We start from the raw sequence: 20,458 nt of genomic DNA, 5'->3' as shown, positions 1-20,458 counted from the left end.
ATTTTCCAGTACAATATAGTGGAGCATAATGTACTCAGCAAAACTGCTTTTAGAGCTTCTGGAAGCTCCTCACCTAGCCTAAGCAAGCTGTCCTTGTCCTTGATTCCACTGTGTGGTCAGTGAAGGAAAGCTGACATTTTCACGATGAGGACAAACTGCTTTTTAGATTTCTCTCTCTCTCACACACACCCTTGCCATCCAGTCATTTGTAACAGGAGCTTCAGCCATGTGTTCTGATTAGATGCTTGAATTCAAGAGCAATTAATTCAGCCCAATGTGGGAGAACTCACATTCTACTTTCCACACTTTTCCTTTGGGATTTATAACTACTTTATATGTCTAGTTGGAGAATCATCTTTGAACAGAGCCTGAGGTTGCATCTTCCATTTAATTTCTTATTTTGTTAACAAGTTAATCATTTGGTGACACTTTATTAAGAGGGGAAATAACTAAGGACAAAAATGCAATTATGAGGGTCCAAAATTATTAATCATAGAATCCTGTAGGTTGGAAAAGACATTTAAAAACATTGAGTTTAACTATTGACCTCACTCTGCCAAGTCCACCACTAAACCATGTAAAGTTAATTTTTAAGGCAATATCTAAGCTTGATGAATAAAACATACATTTTCTGATAGATTTTAGTGGAAAATATTCTGGTTTTCACCCTCTTCAAAGTCCCCTCCTCTTCAGCTCATTATTAGAGAACATAGTGAGATCTTGCATTTTTTCTTGCAGTGTAAACACATAAATGAGCTCTGTAATGAATACATGTAAAAACTTCACTGAAATTATCTGTCCTGCCTAGACAGAAACCCAGGGTGACAAGTACACCATCAGTATTTCACAGAAGATACATCTGAACAGAGCAACAGTGCCTTAGGAACTGGTCCTTCAGTCAGGTCTGACTGTGCAATGTTTCCAGAAGGTGAAGCAGCATTCCCATGACAGCACATCACTTCTGCCCCAAGCACAGCAGCTTCTCCTTGGAGGAAAAGCTTATCCACTGTGTGCTCTGCTATGATAGGACAGCTACACTGTTTTGGGAATCCAAAGCATCTCCCAGCTGTGCTGATCTATGTTGACAACCTCAGGGCTGCTCACTTCATTTTCTGTAATCTAAGTTCCATTTTCAAAACCTGTAACTTCATTTAGGAGCCATCACCAATCTGCCAGGACTTGAACGATTTGGAGTGACTTACCAAATTCTTCAAGTCATGGGATCCTAGCTATCCCAATTTCAAAAATGAATCCCTGGAGTTTTCCTCTGCTTTGAAACAGAAGGTTTTCTACAGCAAATATACTGTAATTAAATCTTATTTTCAGCCTCTAAATGCTGCATACACAACATGGCTTTTCCAAGTGAAATTGTGCCCGTCCCCCATTTTCTTCCCTTATATTCTCTCAAACTGATTTTTTCAACTTCAGCTGCTTTTTCTAACTATCACAGAGCAAACTAAAATATTAAAGTATGAGTTGAAAGCAAGGTTACTAAGAGGGATTCAGATTACTACATGAAGTACAGCAGCTTTTCTTTAATTACCCAAACATAATTTGGTAGAGTGCAACAGAAAAGGGCAGCATTAAAGGGAATTTAATCAAACTGACCAGAACTGTGAGAGACCTGTATGGACAGGACAGAGATACCTGCTGTAACATTCAGCTCTAATTAAAAAGCCTTAATATCCATTTCCTTTTTACCAGTCATACAATAACAACTCAAACATAACCCAGTATTAGCAAGATAATAAAATGGAAAAAAGGGAGATGGTTTGGGTTTAAATCCAGTAAGAAAGAGATGCCAATAAGATGTCTAGGTAAAATAGTTGGATATGGGTTTGGTTAATACACCAGAGCACTGAATTTTGTTACCTGGTTTAAATCCTCAATTTCTTTTATTTAATATATTACAGTTAATTAAGTGATCAAAATAGTAGCAAGTTGTATTTTTTTCATTGGAAATTTTAGTTACAGGTATAGATTGATTTCTTTATTTTTCCAAGAAATTTCTCTTTTTATAGTCTCACTTTTTAACCTGATAAAAAGCCTATCTTATGCATAAGTAAAATAACAATTATTTATTAACTTTTAATGTTGAAAAAAGATTCCACTTGAAATAGTAGACAGTTCTTGAACTAATTTCAGACTATGTGTTGTTTCACAGAGACAGCTATAAAAAAATGTTAATGTTATTGCAGGTTAAAAATAAATTAACTGGAAAAGTATTTTCATTATGGTTTGTATCATCCCTGAAAACATAGTAAACAACCCAAGAAAGTAATCAAAACTATAAAGAGAGATTAAAAACGAAGGAGATAAATAAAATTCTGGAAAGCTATATTACAGTTGTATTATGATGTCCTAAAAATAAAAAATGTCTTAAGCAATAATGCAGGGGAAAAAATTAAAACAAGATGACAAACAGCACCAGAACTACTTCAAGCATTTGACTGTAAAAGGATCTGATTGTCACAAACTGATAAAACTGTTTTTTACAAACCTGTTTAGAATTGCTCTCCACCTTCTGCACAAGGCTTTCCCAGCGCTGGGCAAAATTTTCAAGACGACTTTCCAGCTTTTGAGCCACTGCTTTATTTTTCACAGCTACAAGCAGATCTTGGCTGAGCAACTTCAGCTTACTCATCATTTGCCTTTTCATTTCTAGATCTCCTTTTAGGATCTGTTAAACAAAGTAACAGAAGGAAGAACACACATTCATACAAAAAAAAACAAAACAAAAAAATCAAAAAAACCCAAATGAAAACACCCACAAAAAAGAAAACCAACAAACTTAGAAGAAAAATAATAAGGAGAATATCAGAAAGAGCTGAAAATGGGTAAGAGTTCCTGTAATTTCATGATGTTGTTTCCATAAAAACTGCTGGTAGAGCTTACATAGCAACATAACACAGCAGGTGGAGAAACTCCAAACTTCACAGCAGGCTTCAGGTGATGACATGAATCAAAAAGCTAACACTTGTGTTACAGGAATAACCTTAAAACTGCACCAATGTTGACAACTTTATCAACATGTCAAACAATCTTTCTTTAAAGTTACAAAGTATTTTGTTATATACTGCATATTGAAAAAAAAGTTTCCTAGAAAAGTAATATTTGATCCCAAACAAGGATTAAACCATACAAACAAATAAAAAACCCCAAAATTAAAACAAACAAACAAAAAAACCCCAAAAAACAACAAAAAAGCACAACACCCCCAAAACAAAGAACCCAAACACACAAAAACACAAAGCACACTGTGCCAAGGGACCTTGATACTCCTGAGATCTATACATGCAAACCTGCCTGTGAAATGGCTATTTACAGATCCAAGGGGCATCCAGAGCTCCAGCCCTTACCTGTGTTTACCTTTTAAAACTTTAACTGGTTTACTTCACTGACTTCCATTCCTTAAACATTCATTCTCTACACCCTAATCCTACTAACCATGGCCAAATTTTGGACTTCCTATGCAGTAGTGGATTGCATTCTAATACCCAAGGCATGAAAGGAATAATCAAACAAGTGGTTAGACAACAGAATTTAGTCTACATATACTTTCCTACAGTATATGATAATAGTCCAAAATTGTAATTAAAAATACAATTCAGCAAAAGAAAGATTCATTGTCTTTGTAATCAGTACTCTTTCTCATCAGGTTTGATCTGAAACATCATAGTTAGTAATGCTAGGTACAGTTAATATCAAAATTCAAATTGATCTATCCCTGAAAAGTAGAAGCTAACTATTTTGAAGAATCTCTTTTCAGAGAGGTAGGAGACCTAACAGATGGAGGAAAGTAGATGCAAACCAGTTTAGCATGTTAAATTTCAAGCACTGCTATATTTGACCTTTTTTTACGCCTACAGCGTCAGAAAAAGCTCATGTGGAGGCCACCATACACTGACTGGAATAATAACAAATGGCATCCTGTGAAACATTAGTTAGTTCTGAAGAGCAATGTTTGATTTCCAATCATCCCAGCCCACAAGAGCTGTATAACACACTTGTGAGCTCAGCATCAATCCCAGATACCTGCAGCACAAGCAGGAAGTGAAACACTACAAAAAGAATAATGTTAATTTTTTTTTTTTTAAGATACTGCTCACTGCAACTTAATATGGTTTTGTGACAGCTACAGTCAATCTGGAAAACTATACTGGGAGATTCTGTTTTCACATTTCTTCATTAAAAACCTGTCAATGGGCCACAATAACCAAAAATATACTCTGAGGTTTTTTTCCAGTACAAGAAGAGACCTAAAATAATAATAATAACTGTAAAATATGTAATTTCCCAGTTTGAAAGGCAAGACATGGTAGTTTGCTTTATGAAATTAATTATCAAATATATCTCTCATAACTTCAACTACATGCTGTAAACCCTGATATTTGAACATTATAAAGTGATTTCCATATTTTTGGTAATGTGGTTCTATTTTGGGGGTTTTAAGTTTTTAGTTCTTGCTTTTTTTCTTTTCCTTAAAGATCAAAAAACTTACTTTGTTCACTGTAATAGTCTAACCAGCACCACCCACTGTAAAGTTAGTTTTCAGCTGCAAAGAAATTTATTCCAGTCAAAAGTAGTGTAATATCTAACTTATTTACTATATTTAAAAAAGACCCAAAAAACATTAAGTGAAGAAAGAAAATATTTAACTCTATATTAATGTAATATATACTATAAATATGTAGAGGTAGATCTTGTACACCTTTGCAATAGCTTTCAGTATTTTTTACCAAAAAAACCCAAAAAATTGAAATATGAAAACTTCATTTTACAGACTATAAAATGTAGGCCTAGACATGAAAAGAATCTATCAAGCCTTTGCCATACATGGATTTTCACCTCAAAATTCCACCTCAGTTCTACATTCTCAGTGCATCACATCTTCCAGCTCAGTCCATGCTCTGTTTCACCCTACACCTTATGTAAGAATTAAAGAGTAAATTATAGAGTCAGTGAACAAATGTTGGGTGGAAAATTAAAAAAACAAACAAACAAAAGAAATCAAAACAAAAAGGTCAGTTGTTTTAGGGAACTATTTTAAGAAGTAGAGCAACTACCCACTAAACTGTTTTTCTGACCTTTAAACAAGGAAGATCCCAGAAGAGAGCTGATGACAAAGAAGATAAATTTTCACATACAATACTGAATAAATCCATTGAAATAAACTGTAGTCTGTGGAGGACCCCACACCAGAACAGGCAGATGTGCTCTGAAGGAAATTATCACCCTGTGGAGAGCCCACACTGGAGCAGTCTCCAGTCCGTGGGCATTAATGTGAGATAAAAGTCAAGTTTATTTCCTACTGTGAACAATATCTCAACAGACCCATTTCACAACAGTAACTTCAGAATGGTTAGGGCCTTGTAGGAGGGTTGTATAATTTCAAATCAACAGTCACAATGCCAAATGTTTTAATAAATTGGCTTCAGAAAATTCCTTCCAGTAAAAGAGACTGTCTAAAGAACACAACCATAATCTGGCAAAGTTCTGCATATGAGGCAGAAAACAAAGGATGGAAGATCTTATGCCATATTACAGTATCAAACTTAAAATTCTTAAAGTCTAACAGGAAAAAAAAAAAAGCTGTAAGTTCTTGCTGGAAATGACTGGACAACTGAGAGATCAAGATACTGTAGTGTTAAAAAAAAATTTATTCTAAGTGAAAAGATACATTTTTATTCCCTCACAGACTTGTTTTTACAGTTCAAACCTAATTATAAGAGTGATCCTTGGTGACAGCTTCTCCTCTACTACATTCAAACACATGTCAAAACAAAATATGCCAGAAGACATGCAAGTCAGGGTCAGGACTGATCCTATTTTTCCCTATTTCTAAAAGTCAGTCCAAGAGGAGAATCCATTCCCTGCAAAAAAACATGTGGCTGATACATTAATACAAATCCCCAAAGGTTCAGACAAGACTAAAATAGTAAATTGTCATACAAAAAACTTCTAGCAATTGGGAATTGTGTAAATGTAAAAACATATCACTGGAATTTGGAAATGATTGCTACTAGGTCTGAAACTTGATAGAGGGAATTTCAAAAGTAAAAGCTACTTTTCTGCTTGAAATCAAAGACGCTAAAGAGACACTTCTAGCATACCACCATTTAAATACCTAGACTATTGCATTATGAAACTTCTTTCTAAAAAGATCAAAAGTTATTCATGTGTAAAAAAAATTAAATTGCAATTAATTAACTCCACCTGCTCTGTTAAGGATGACATGACTCTTGTTGAGGTTCAGGGCTACGGAAAACTCATTTTATTTACTATTTTATGTTGTTCACTCAGTTTCCTGCAAGACCTGCATTATTTCATGACAATAATGCTTAACAATTTAAACTGGCAGCATAATTTTAACATAATTTTAACTTCATAAGAGTTCATTAATGAAACTTGTGAAAATACTATAAAAATGTTTAACATCATATTTTCAATACCAATATCAATATGAAAGGTAAACTGGCCCTATCTTTAACACTTGCAAACCCTTAATAGTCTGCTACTTCACAATTTGTGGCAAACATTTCAACCCTCTGTACCTATCTCCTCTAGCAACCTTCTGAAATACAAAAGTACACATTTTTGGAATAAATTTGAATTTCTTGTAATACATTTTTCTTCATGAAGGTACTCTAAAGCATCCTGAGCTGTCTCTAATCCATGACACATTAAAAGCCTGGCTTGAAGTCAGCTTCAAGATTGCTCACAAGTCAGATTGGTAGAATTTTCAAGCATATACACTGAGGCAGAGACATTTTTTCCTTCCTTTACAAAGAAGATTACTTAATCCTAAGTGATCTTTAATCAAAATCCAAGTCTCTGTTTCAAAGTGCATATTTTTTATTAACCCCTAAGGAGTTGCAGAAGGAGTAAGAAGGGAAAGGACAAACAAACCTATATGTGTTAGTATAATAATTAGCATCTCAAGATTATGCTGAAAATCAATCTTTTGGTTCTTAAATTAACTACTGAGTCATTCTATGAATTGAAGAAACATCCACCAAAAATTCTGGACCACCTACAACAGAACAATCAGTCTGTAAGTTGGTTTTTTCTTAAGCTGTATAAATTTGTGTATGTGAGGATAAAATAGAGTACATTTTAGAAATATCATAGTTACTAAACTTCAGAAACATCATGGTATTTTTATCAACTCAAAGCCTGAATGTTTCTACTTTTAATACAGAATGATGAGAAGGATGCAAATCCTAAATTAATTTTTAAAGATGTAAGATTCAGCCTTAGCTACCTGTAACCTAGATACGTATTCCAGTAAAAAAATGTAATGAACAATATATAATGAATTGAGATGCCATATTTATTACTTAATAATTAACAATAGCTAATTAATAATAAAGAAATAGTCATGCCTGAAAAGATTACCAGTTTTGTTCCTAATAAAGCAATATTTCACCTATTTTAACCAAAGCATAGACATGACTTTTTCTTTTCCCCTAAATGCTAGGCAGTCATCATTACATACAGAAATAGCACATACTATATCATTTTCTTTACAAAGGTCCTACTGCTGTAAAGCCATTGCCAAGTCTAGGCTGCCACAAGTTTTTTACCTCTACAGGCACAGCCAGACCTGCATCCCTTCCACAAAGACCATGCATGGTGGAGAATTTGCTGAAGAGTGAGGTGGAGAACATGGTGAAAAGGATGAGTTTTGTGCATGAAACTGCATTTCTGATGTTGAGGTACAGTTGTAAAGCATCACTGATTTCAACATTTCATAACTTTTGAGCCTTCAGCTTTTTCAACTTCAAGGAATGTATGACAGGGTTTGCTGTAGGATAAGTACTCACATCCATATTCCTTGGCATGTATGTATATATAGTCTCACATGCAATATGCACATCAACACTAGCAACAAAGAAACTTTCACTATAAAAGCATACATATTTTTAAAACACCCAAATGCTGTTTTATTTCATGAACTTTTGACTGAAGATGCAACCAAGAAAAGCATCTCTATCTAGTGGTTCCTTTATCAGCAAGACCAACCTATTCCATCCACAGGAGGAAAAGCCCATCCCCTAAAGTATGAAATAGATATTCTGTCAAACTGTACAGTCTGAGAGCAGGGTAAAGCCTGTGCATGCAGACTCAGATTAAGGAAGCTGAACATAAAACAGAAGAATGAAAAATACATACAGCTAATTTGCTTAGATTGGTCAGCATTTCATTCTGATCTCCAAAGCCAGTTGTATGAATTTTGCTCACAGCATCCTCTTTCTCAGTAAGCCATGCATCAAAAAGGCACTGAAATAAAATTGGAGAGAAAAAGTCAGGCCTTTCCTGTATGTATTTATATATGTAATATATTATTATATTTCCTATAATGTTTTGAAGAGCATTCCAATTTAGAACTTAAAAAGTCACCTGCTCTTCTGCAAAATGCTGCCATTTGCGAAGGATATCTTGCAGAAGGACCCACCGTTCTTCTGTCCACCTACAGATGGCTGCCCACCGTTTTCCAAAGTGCTGGAGAGAAAGAAACACAAAGAAGTTTTGCATTTGTTAACTTTTTTCTTCCTAAATGAGAAAACATGTTTTCCCTATGGCATTCCAAGTTTGTTATGGAAACATTTTCCTTATTCACTTTTCTCTCAGGCATATGGCCTTAAAATATGTTGCATATCACACAGAAATAGATTTTACAACCATTTGAAATAGAACCAAAATGGAGAGAATAGGGAAACCAATAGATCTAAACATAGAATATTTTAATACTAATCTACAGTTTTCTAACAGTTTCTAATCTCTAGTACTACACGTTCAAAAACCTAAACTATTTCAAAATTTTAAGATGACCAACACAAAACTACTTGAAACTTAAACACAATGGCCAAAGATGTGGTCAAAGCAAAAAATAAAAAAATAAAAAAATTAAAAAAATTAAAAATTGGCTTTTAAGTTACATTATCAGTACAGCTGGTCAAAGCTCTTACCTAAAAAAAAAAAAAATAAAAAAATTAAAAAAATTAAAAATTGGCTTTTAAGTTACATTATCAGTACAGCTGGTCAAAGCTCTTACCTTTTTTAAAATATTGCAGTGGGAAAAAACCCCACCCTTATAAAATTCCTAGCACACACTAGCACAAATCCCACTGAGGTTTCCCAGGTGTTTGTAGCATGTGCTACTCTGTATGTATTTAAATTACACAAAACACCAACCATCTTATTCTCTTCTCCCTTATTTTAGTTGATGATAAAAAACTTCACTGCAATAGTGACTTAATTATTTATTTATAAATTTATATTTATAGTGACTTAATTACCCCTGGACATTAAATGCAATTTATTCAGCTGCCCCAAAATTAAAATAAAAAAATTAGATAAATTACATATAAACATCTGAAAGCTACTCTACACTACTGCTATGTTCCTAATTTTTCATCTACTTCAAAAGAAAATTCTGACAAAAAGATAATAGTTTCTTCCTTTTTCCTTATTTGATTATTTACTTAATGACCCTTATGGGTCACTTATAATTTGAGATATTATGTGATGCTATATATTTTGTATTTATGTATTTTGCATAGAGATAGTCATTTAATTTTATCAAAGCTGTAGCATCCAAATAGTGAATTCTTAAAATCACAATTAAAATTAGAGCTGTATTTTCTACCAGAACGAAAAAAATTAAGTTTCACTTCCTAGGATATGGAAGATAAAATTTCAGAATGCCATCTGAATTTGTTGCGTTAGCAGTTTTATGTCACAGTAAAAAATCAGCAGATACAATTTTCCATTTAGTGGACACTAAAATCATAAAAATATTTAATTGAATATTTTTCACCTTTTTGATTACTAGTTCAAAAATCATAAGCATATCTTTCCTCACAGCTATTTTATAAAAATCCTTATACCAGAGCAACTTTTAAATAGCTCACACCCTGATTTTTCTTAATGATTGCCATGAAAAAAACAATTTTCTTTCAACAACTACAATAACATTTCCATCAATTAATGATATTGATATTGATGATTAGTAATCATTATTGATGGTTATGGTACACCATCAAAAGTATTTTTTGTTTGGTCCTCTTGAAAACACCAAAACCTCGAGAGAACAAGATCAAATACCTGGCTCTGCAATAACTCTGAGAAATATATTGATTTGCACAGCAAAAAGTTAATATGAAGTACCATTTTTAGCATATGATTTCAGAGCCACAAAACCTTTTTTTTTCTCCTCAATAATTTGACAAGATCTTTTATTTTAACAAAGTAAGCAAAATGACCAAGTAACAGCACTGCTAAAAGTGCTGATTCTGTGAAATACCTTAAATCTAGTTATTTCTCATGAGAAGCCATAACAACCATGAGAACAAGATACACTTTTTGGTTGAATGGATTTTAGACATGAAGTTTCAAGTTTGAAATATCATGTCAGGGCTGTTATTTATAAAGTAGTTATTATACTAAATCTCATGGTGCTCAACTTTAATTCTCTACTCACATCAAAGAGTAGCCTGTGTGATGCCCAGAAACTCAGACTGTTCCAAGTGATCCTAACACTTGGGAAAACCAATTTTCAGAGAAATTGACTGAATCCATACTAACAAATAAAATGCCCTCCTGTTAAAAAAATGTCTTTTCTTATAGCCTTTACTTGAATAATGTACTGTAAGCCTGCAACTAAGAGCTTATTTTATAAATGCTTTTCTTTTTTTAGGTATAGCTGCCCACTTTTTAAAATAATGAAAAAAAGTGGAAAAATGCTTTTGCCTATATCCAAAATTAATAATTAAATCTTTACAACTGAATATTTAGCTCATTCACAGAATTTCTACCAAACACCAATATGTTTTGTGTGCAGTTCTGAAATGCTCAACATTTCATACACCAACATACAGTGTGGGAGAAACAAACAGGATGAACTGGAAGCAGTGGTCAGGTCCCACAGCTGTGATATTAATGAGACTTGGGGGAATGAGTCCCATGGCTGGAAATCTGGGATGGAGAACTCCAGGCTGCTCAGGATGTAAAATATTCTACAGGGAATTAGGCAAAATTTCTAAATCAGTAGCCCTTGCCCTTGTGGGAGATTTCAGCTTCCCAGGCATCAACCAGGAATATCATACTGTTGTGATAAGCAGGTCTTGGAAACCCCTGATGTCTGTAGGATGCAGCTTCCTGTCATAAGTGCTCAGTGAGTCAACTGAAATAGTCTATTCATTCTTTAACATTCCTCACTTATTTTGATGTATTTTTACAAGAACTACCCATATATCATCTTCAATGAAATGACAGAACCCTAAAAAATATGAATATATAAGCCTGGAAAATATACTCTCAGCTCCTTTCCCCCAGCAGGGGAATAAGCCATCAAGTAGCATTTGTTAACATTTATTCCAGATTTCTTTCTAGCACAGACCCTGACCCTTTGAAGCTTGGGGAAGCCTCTAATTTGAGCTAGCCCATGAGAATCCTTAAGAGACCTGTTGTCTGCTGGGTATAATTAGGGAAAAAAATCCCCCTGCATTCATGGCTTCTGTATGTTATCCAGCTATTTCTCTCAGCTGAAAATAATTCCCCATATTTGCTGTAGAAACAAGTCAGAGCACAGCAACAGTTTTGCTACTAAAGTGGTTTGATTTTGCAGCACTAAATATAGATTTGAGCCTTATTCTGCAGCTGCCTTGGTAAATCTGTGGATTGAGTTTGATTGGGACACTCAAGAGTTTCAAGGCTAAATAGTGGGTTCTCAGTAGCAGCATAAACAGAGCCTCTCAGTATGTCACACACTGATATGTTAAATCAGCAAAATAATGTAAAAGAAGGTGCAATATTCACATTCACCCAGTCTAGCTGTAGTCTCCCAAAGTACTTTAGGGGAACAGCTGTTTCTAAGAAAAAAACTGATATTAGTTAGTTTTAATTTTCCAAACAAGGGTAAATGGTCAATTAATTTATTTCAGGGGACACTTTTGGCTTCTATGCCATTAATTGTCTCTTAAATAGATAGGTTTTTGCATAGGCAATAACTATACAGTTAGTTTAAAATCAGCTTAAATTCTTGTCAACCTTCCTGAGACCTAAAATCAACAAAGGTTCTTTTTAGGCTTTAAAAAATTGTCTTATACTGACATTTGAAAAAAAAAAAACCCACAAAGAACACAATACATGCATAGATATTTATATGTATGAAAATATTTCGGGAATCACCAGCTCAAAAAGAAAGGCATAACTGAATTGCACCTGCTTGGAAAATGCATCTTTGACTATTACATGGAAATAACTGCTCATTTTCTTCCTAATCTGATCCTGACCAGCACCTCAGTGAGGCAGTCTTATTAAGCTCTTTTGTCTGACAGTTCATGCTCTTGTTTTGTTCTACTCTTAGAAGTCAGACTGACAGATCCATAATCAAGCTTGGAACTTTCCTCCATTGTGTTTTTTGTAAAATGCTCTGATAGTTGTGCCTGTCAATACATTTTATCTCCTGTACTTATATTCAGACTGCAAGTGATATGAAAAAAAAAAAAATTCCAAACAGTTCCTGTACACAAAAGAGGTGGAATATTTCACTAGAAGAGCAAGGGGACTGTGGTAATTCTGTTTTCCTGGCATTAAAGTATGCAAGTTTCCACACCTCTGTAACACTCTAAACGCTATAGCTTTGTATCTGTACTTAGGTTTTATTAATATCTGTAATGTTGCTACATGTTCTTTAACTTCCAGAGCAATAGTATTATTATATTATTATATTATTATATTTTCTCTCAGATTCTTCTGTAACAAATTGTGAATAAAGGACGTAACAGAAGAGCAAATGGACTGTTCCACACTTCCCAATGCTCTGCTCAGAGGTGGCCTGTGCTGCAGGGTGAGGGGACTCAAGAATTATCTTTCTAGCATCTTTCAAGGAATGTACTTTTTCCAAGACAGTAATAATTGGTGCTTTCTGCACTGGTACCGTCACACATTGTATATTACCACTATGTTTAATTTACATTAATTATTCATTATGTTTCTCTAAGGTATTGCAGTAATATCTGAGTTCCATTTCATGCTTTATTCCAGTATGACTCAGCCAGAGTTTTTGTACAAGATACTAATGTTACTTTTTCAACCACTGTAATAATCTGGGATGAAGCTGTGTCACCTGATGTTCCCTTAATTCTTCTTTCTGAAGATGTGAAATTAGATTGTCTAACAATCCACCAACCTTTGATTTGTTTTTCCCATTATTAAAAACTCATTTCTACATCTTCTAATTCATGAAGTGCCATAAATATAAAATACTATTAATTATTTTCTCTCTTCTTCCATTTAAGATATTTTACAAGTTTAGTTTTGCTTCTGGAGCTGTGTTCTTGCTAGGAATCTGCTTTATTCCACTGAACAGTTCCAAGGAGCTGGCAAGAAATTCTGGAAGGTTAAGACTATTTCGAGCAGGTGCACCACAGTTCTGACACTTAAGATGAAGTCAAAAGGAATTAATAATTATGGATCAGTAGAGGCTATATTGTTATCTTGGCTGGGTTGAGCTCCTTGAGTGACTAAGTAGCTGCAGTGCAGAAAACTGAGAATTACATTTGAAGTGGCAGTGCTCAGCATCTTAGCCAAACCTACTCTAAACTCCAAACCAATTACTAATTTACTGGTATTAGTATCCAAATCAGCTACATTCAAGGCAGCACACAAGTATCTGTTTGTGCTACAGCTATACCTTCTGCCTGAATTTATTGATAGCTTCTCTAGAGAAGCCCTAGGTATTAATGATTTAGAACCCACAAACTCTTATTTTCTTAGGTACTAAAGCAAAATGAAAGAAAAGCACTTTCTCCTTTCTGAAAGAGAAAAAGCAGAAGGAATCTTGGTTTTAATATTACCATTCCTCTTGAGCTGTGTCCACAGAGAACTGACCACCAACACAAAAGAACCCCCTTTCAATGTATCTCAACATTAATTATGGATTTTGTTTATTCAATTTCATTCAGAAGATACAGTAAGATCATTGGAATGTAAATAATATAACATTAGCAACTTTTTAAAGATGCAAGTGAAATAGTGAACTTTTACTATGAGCAAGTTACTGTTTGAAAAGCTTTTAGAATATCTTGGCTGCTAGCTCTATCACAAATGTATCTCCAATGTGTCATTTTTTTAAAGATACTCAAGTGATTGCATTTAGAAAATACAATTAAGTGATAGTTCCCATCGTTTCCTAAGAAACATGCCCATGAGAAAATAATGGGAAATAAATTATGACTTTCCCCTCAAAAGTGCTTTAGAAAAATACAGAATAATCTTAATATTTCCTGATAACTATTATTTATCTACACATTATGATCCTGTACACATTCACTATCTTGTTTTGCTTACTTTTAAAATTTCCTATTTCAATTTTTTGGGACTGGTTATTTAGTTATTACCTGAAGCTGCTCTTCAAGTGCAGCAGTAGCTCTGTCACCACTGTTTTCATCCACCACCACTACCATATGGGTTAGGGAATTCACCTTGACTTGCTCCTGCTCCAGATCTTCTTGAAATGCCTATAATGAAAGCATATCTGTTAGAGAATGTGTTCCAAACTAAAAAAAAAAAAAAAAAAAAAGCAAAATTAATTGTACCAGTGACTGATTAACTTGCATAACTAATTATGAGAACTCCAGAGCTTAAAGTTACTCACAAGTCCTAACTCTTAAAACAATATTCCAGACTGAAAATTTTGCTTGAGAAATAATTTGTTGAGTTTATGTATCTGATTTACAGATATCCATATAATATGTATACATATCAATAGCCTGCAGATTTTAAATAGACACTGAATCAAATTTTGTACTTCATACAAATGTATGAAAATATTTACTTGTTTTTCAAGATTGTAAGAATACTAAAAAAATATATCACATAGGGTTGATTAAACAAGAACTTACTAACTTCAGCTTGGCACCCCTACACCATTACTCACATGGGAGAAAGCTACTCAGGAGGTGACCCACCATTAGGGAACTCATGCAGCACCCTAGTTTCACTCAGTGCAGAAACCAGGAAACTAAACAAGAAACCAAGTAATTTCATTATTTCTGCATGTCTGATGAAAAACTTGCTTGCCCTTTTTGTTCCTCATTATCCATGAAAGATGGAAACACTCCTTTGCTATAGTTAACAAAATCAAAACCAGTCCAGCTCTGGCATCAGAGAACTGAGCAGCCAGACCTATTTTCTCTTTCCTTTGCTCAGGTGCAGCAAATGGACATACCACAAAAATGGAAGGAGCTAAAGTGGTGCTGGTAAAGAAAATTAAAACCACAGAGAAGACCTCATACCACTTCCCTGAAAGAAAAAAATCCCAAGGTATCCAGGACTCCATCTTGCCTGTCACACTTTTTAGGTGTCTCTAACTTGCTGCAAACCAACAAAAGAATGGGAGAAACCAAAGTCCTGGATTATGTCCTCAGTACTTCAGCTGAGTGTTCTAGGGATTAATGCATATATAGTGGAATAGTTACAGTCCAAAAAATAACATGGTCACAAGAGAAACCTTGACTGTGTTACCAACTATGTTGAATTTCACAATGCTGTGGTTTTCTGCTGCTTTTTTAAGTAGGGTAATTCTCTCAGTTATTAAGTCCTTGCTGAAAATAAGGTCATGCATTCTAAAACTCTTTTTCAGAAGACATCTTATTTTTATTGGAAAATTAAAAAAAAAATGAAAACATTAATACCAAAACGTAATGTGGTTATAAGCAATAGGAAAGGAATTTGCAGACTACTTTGTTTTTAGGGCATAAATATCTTACCACTCATTTCAGAGTTAATTTCCTTCATGGGCATATTGAGACAATATGAGAATCTTTCTTTTTCTAACTTTCATGCCTGTGAGTACCATTTGCTTCAGAGAGCTAGACTATAAAACAATTCTCAAGGACTGCAAAGAGTACTAAATTGCTAGAGTCATCCCTGGAATTTAGACTTCTCAACATTTTATGAGGCAGCATTTGAAAGGGAAGAGGAGGCAGAGCGGTCATGGATTAGAGTGTATAATACAGCTCACTTCCCCCATGTTTAACCCCCTCTTTAAGCCATACAAAATAAATTCATTGCTCTGTAAGTCTACAGCCATGGACAAGGTGACTTTTATTTCCTTATTAGCTGGAATCTGGCAGATGGCATCCCAGAACAAAACTGGAGTTAGCAGGAGTGGATGGCACTTAGGAGGTGGGAGTCTCACACACATTGTGAAAGACTTGAGAAGTCATAGAACAGATGAACCAGAAAGTTGAATCATTATCTAATGCTCAAGCAGATTCAATTTACTCTGAAGTAAAAGACTGTTCTTTATAATCTAAGAGTCTATTTTTACCATGAAATTCATTGGTGAGAATTGTTTGTTTACAGGATCTTGTTGGAACAGGAATTTATGATGGACAGTTTCAAGGCAAGAGCACACTGTTCAAATCATTTAAATGGAAATTTCTAACAAGTTGTCCTGAGCTTATTAGAGAAATAGCAAACTTTCAGGGACTTAAAATGTGAGATGGATGTAGGGGTTGATGAATAAAGATAGCAACAACAGAAACTCATAGAACTCCACAATTCCTTTAATTCCTGTCTATTACCTTACACAACTCCAACGTAATCTAGTTCAAAATGAATAAAAATGCCTACCAAAGTCATCCAAAGACAAATCCATCCTGATATTTGGACACTGAAGAAGTGTCTCATTCTACCTTATAAATTAATTTGAAATATTAAAACTCCTAGCGCTAAAAAAGCTTTGATGTTTTTAGAAAGTTAATGAAACTATAAGAATCTACTAACTATATATGGTATAATAATCATAATTTGGAATAATAAAACCAATGCAATTAAAAGCACAATTTTTAAAATTAATTATAACATTTTCAATACAATATATTGCTTGAACAGCACAATAGTCCTTAGATTTTTACTGAAAAATAGCTTCCTTCCTTTAAAAAATTTTAAGGAAGGGATAATTGTAACAAAAGGAAAAGTATTTATAACACCACTGCAAGAAAAAATATTTTACTGAAATATTTAACTGGTCTTCCAAAATATAGTGTTTATGCCAGATTTCTAACGAAACTCGGTATCTTCCTAATGACAAATTTTTCTAGTTCACCACTTCAGTCCACTCAGAAAATATTCAGTACTGTCAAGATAACAACCTCATATATTTCTTTTCTTCTTTCTCTGGTCTGATTGTTGGTTGCCATTCCCAATGTACATTAGTGAGTTTTTTTGTTTGGTTGTTTTTTGGTGTTTTTTTTTTTTAATATGACTCAGCAGAGAAAATGAAGTGTCAGCCATAAGAACTCAAGACCAATATTTTTACAACATCATTTTAAAATACATAGAATAAAGAAATCAGATGTATGGAAATCATAAGTCAAAGGGGGATACATAACATGAAATAGAGTGAAAAGTACCCACTATTGATGGGTAGAAAGAGGAGGGCAAAATTATAAGGGTAAAGAGGAGACAGAGGCAAGATGACAACAACCCAAACTGATAAGTTTACTGAAGTCAGTTCCATTTGAAATGATGATTGCCTTTTATACCTTCCAACTTTTGGTTCGTCTTATGAATTTATAAAACATTGTTTTCTGATACAACCAGACTCATGTGAGACTAATAAAATATGAATGGTGTCGGGTTTTGCTTTCTTCTTTGTGCAATAAGAAAGCAATAATTATCCTATTAAAATTCCATTGTTTTAACCCTTGCTATAAGGAGGTAGCTTTGCTGTATGTAAAATACAATAAAATTATAAGGCACTTTCAATAAGCGAAAGAATGGAAAACCCTGTTGATTTCTGAATAAGGAAAGTGATAAATGAATATTGATGTAATTAAAATTAAATCCAAACCATTTTATTTCAATCATTTCTAGCTAAATTGCCTCTTGCACACAAAACAGTTTTGAAAATTAATACACATAAATAAATAATGTTCACTGTCTCAACACACCAAGATGAACAAGCATGTGGAAAAGAGATTTCTGTATGTCTTCACTCAGAATCTTCAGATACAACCTAAATACCCATTTTTCTCAGTATTAGAAAGAAGCATAAAGAGATTGAATAAATAAAAGGATTACATTTTATGTTAGTACTCAAGCATAAAATGCATAGAAATTGGAGGAAAGTTATTCAATTCTTAGTACTGATATATTCAAAATCTTTCATGTTTCTTTTTCTAATTACCATTTCATAATTACCTGCTGTCTTTTTTAAAAAGAAAATTTAATGTCAGAAAATGTCCTTAGCTAGCAAACCCACACACTGAAACTCATTGTCTCCTCACAGGGTAAGCACAGACAGCACTAAAAGCAGCAGGAGCTGCAGAATTTGTATTCTTCTTCAGCAGCACTCCTTAATCAGAATGCAAAGAAATCATCTTTAACACACAAGTGCATCATGAAGTCTTTTGCAGCTTTTGACCTATTTTTAAAAGAACTGTAAAAGCTGATTTCAGTTTGAATTGTTTTTCAGGACGATCTGCCCTCTAAAACCTGGATTAGCACTGACACAGGCCATGAAGCATCAGGTGTTAAAATCTCAGAAGATAACATGACATGGAACTGCTTTGAGCCATTGATGCAGTGACATTAACAGGTCATCATATTAAATCTCCACCACCTCACAAATCACCTGTTTTCTATATTTTTCTGTGTTTCCTTATCATCATCATGTGCTATAGACACATATATAAATTTATTTTTAAATCTAAATTAATATGAAGCACGGCAATCTAATCCAGTAAATGAAATCAATCTATGACATAAGCTTTCCTCTCTCCCTTTTTAGTTCTTAATTCTTCCAATAAAAAAAATTGTATGTAATGTGGAATGGCCAAATTCCATCTTATATTCTATTCCTGAGTTTGGTTGGTTTGTTTGGATTTGTTTTTTGTTGTTGGTTTTGGGGTTTTTTTGGGTTTGTTTGTTTTTGTGGCAGTTATTTTGGGGGGTTTTTGTGGGGTTTTTTGTGGGTTTTGCTTTTTTTCTGTTATTTAAATACATTACCAAAAAGTATTTTTTACTGTTAGGAAGTAAGGCATTTTAGAGTGCTTAATACATATTCAATGTAAATATATATTCAGAATCTATGGGAATACTAACAATATTATGTAGTCTGACAACTGCATCATTTGTGCTACAACATGTAAGAGAAAAAAGGAAGACAGAAAAAGAAGAATACAGAGGTATAAAAAAAACTGATATATTTTCATTGTAATGTTATGAGAAGACGTTACAGTTGCCTTGCATATTCTAGTATATTGCTTATATATAAAAAGAAAGCAATTTTTTTTTAATATCAGAATAAAACTCACAGTTGTGATAAAGTAAGTCTACAAAAGCTTGTTAACTGTACAGAATAATAAATATTAAAGCAAGATTTCATATTACTTCGCTATGCTCTAACGGCAAGAGTGGAGCTTTTAAAATGTCAAACACTCAATTTGGTTTTTATGCCTTTGGAAGCACACCACAGCATACCTTATGCTCTTCTATTTGACGCTTTAGGTCCTCTAGATCTGGACCTAAGGGCTCCAAGTCAGTTTTCTTCGTTTTTTCCTCTGTTTTTGTCAGCCAATCACCCAGCTGGGCTAGCTGCTGATTCTGCAGATCCATTAGGATTTTATGTAAACTGTAAAACAAAGGAAAAATAGTTAGCAATTCTAAGTGAAGGAAATAGGCAGAAGCATCTGCCCCATATACTAACAGATTTTCACAAGGTCACATTTGAAGGCAGAATAGAAATATATGCTTTGAAAAGGGAACAGGCTTCCCAGGCAAGTGGTTACAGCACCAGCCTGACGAAGCTCAAGGAGTGTTTGGGTAATTCTCTCAGGCACTGGGCGTGACTCTTGGAGTTTCTGTGCAAGGCCAGGAGTTGGACTCGATGACCTCAAAGGGTCCCTTCCAAACTTTATGGTTCTATGGAGAAGGTAATGAATTTTCTTTCAAATAGTTCTGATTTAAACAAACTTTGAAACCTTTTCTTAGGAACTGACTACATCATATAACGCTGGGTCTGTTAAAGCTTTGTGTCCCAGCTGTGTTTCAATTAGAGCTGCATAGGAATGGAACCAGCAGGGACAGAGAGAGCAAGCCTCAATGGCTTGCCTGGGAAACATCAACTTAAGGCCTTGGGAAATGGAACACTGAGATAGGAGACACTCAGGTTAGGGAGAGAAGAATAGAATCATGGGAATTGTTATGCAGATAAGCTTACTCTGCATATATGGTTATGCTTTTAGTTCCTGTTCTTGACTGGTTCCTAGCATGTTACATATAAGGTAATGTTTCTTATTCTCGTTAATGATTAGACCCCTGCCCTCCTATTACACCCTGTGTATTGTTATGGTTATCTTGCTACTGGATCTTTGGAGTTTGATTTATACTGTGCACAGCATATGTTCTTTTGTTTTACTCATTATTAAGTTCTTTTCTG

The 20,458-nt window shown here is 34.1% G+C and overlaps 1 protein-coding gene across 12 annotated transcripts in view; it reads right to left on the bottom strand.

Annotated features, from left to right (window-relative positions):
• Nucleotides 1–20,458, bottom strand: part of DMD (dystrophin) — a 1,134,919-nt gene that overhangs the window by 674,948 nt on the left and 439,513 nt on the right. For all 12 annotated transcript variants that reach the window (XM_015620877.3, XM_015620912.3, XM_015620930.3 and 9 more), the window contains 5 exons: nucleotides 19,501–19,651; nucleotides 14,409–14,528; nucleotides 8,404–8,505; nucleotides 8,176–8,283; nucleotides 2,501–2,680 (listed from right to left, as the gene is read on the bottom strand). In XM_015620877.3, the coding sequence (XP_015476363.1) occupies nucleotides 2,501–2,680; nucleotides 8,176–8,283; nucleotides 8,404–8,505; nucleotides 14,409–14,528; nucleotides 19,501–19,651 (661 nt within the window). The remainder of the gene's footprint in view (nucleotides 1–2,500; nucleotides 2,681–8,175; nucleotides 8,284–8,403; nucleotides 8,506–14,408; nucleotides 14,529–19,500; nucleotides 19,652–20,458) is intronic.

The sequence above is a fragment of the Parus major genome, chromosome 1, assembly GCF_001522545.3.
Source record: "Parus major isolate Abel chromosome 1, Parus_major1.1, whole genome shotgun sequence".
NCBI classification, from domain to species: domain Eukaryota; kingdom Metazoa; phylum Chordata; class Aves; order Passeriformes; family Paridae; genus Parus; species Parus major.
The sequence above is the reverse complement of the archived record's forward strand: the minus strand, read 5'-3'. Positions and strand labels throughout refer to the sequence as shown.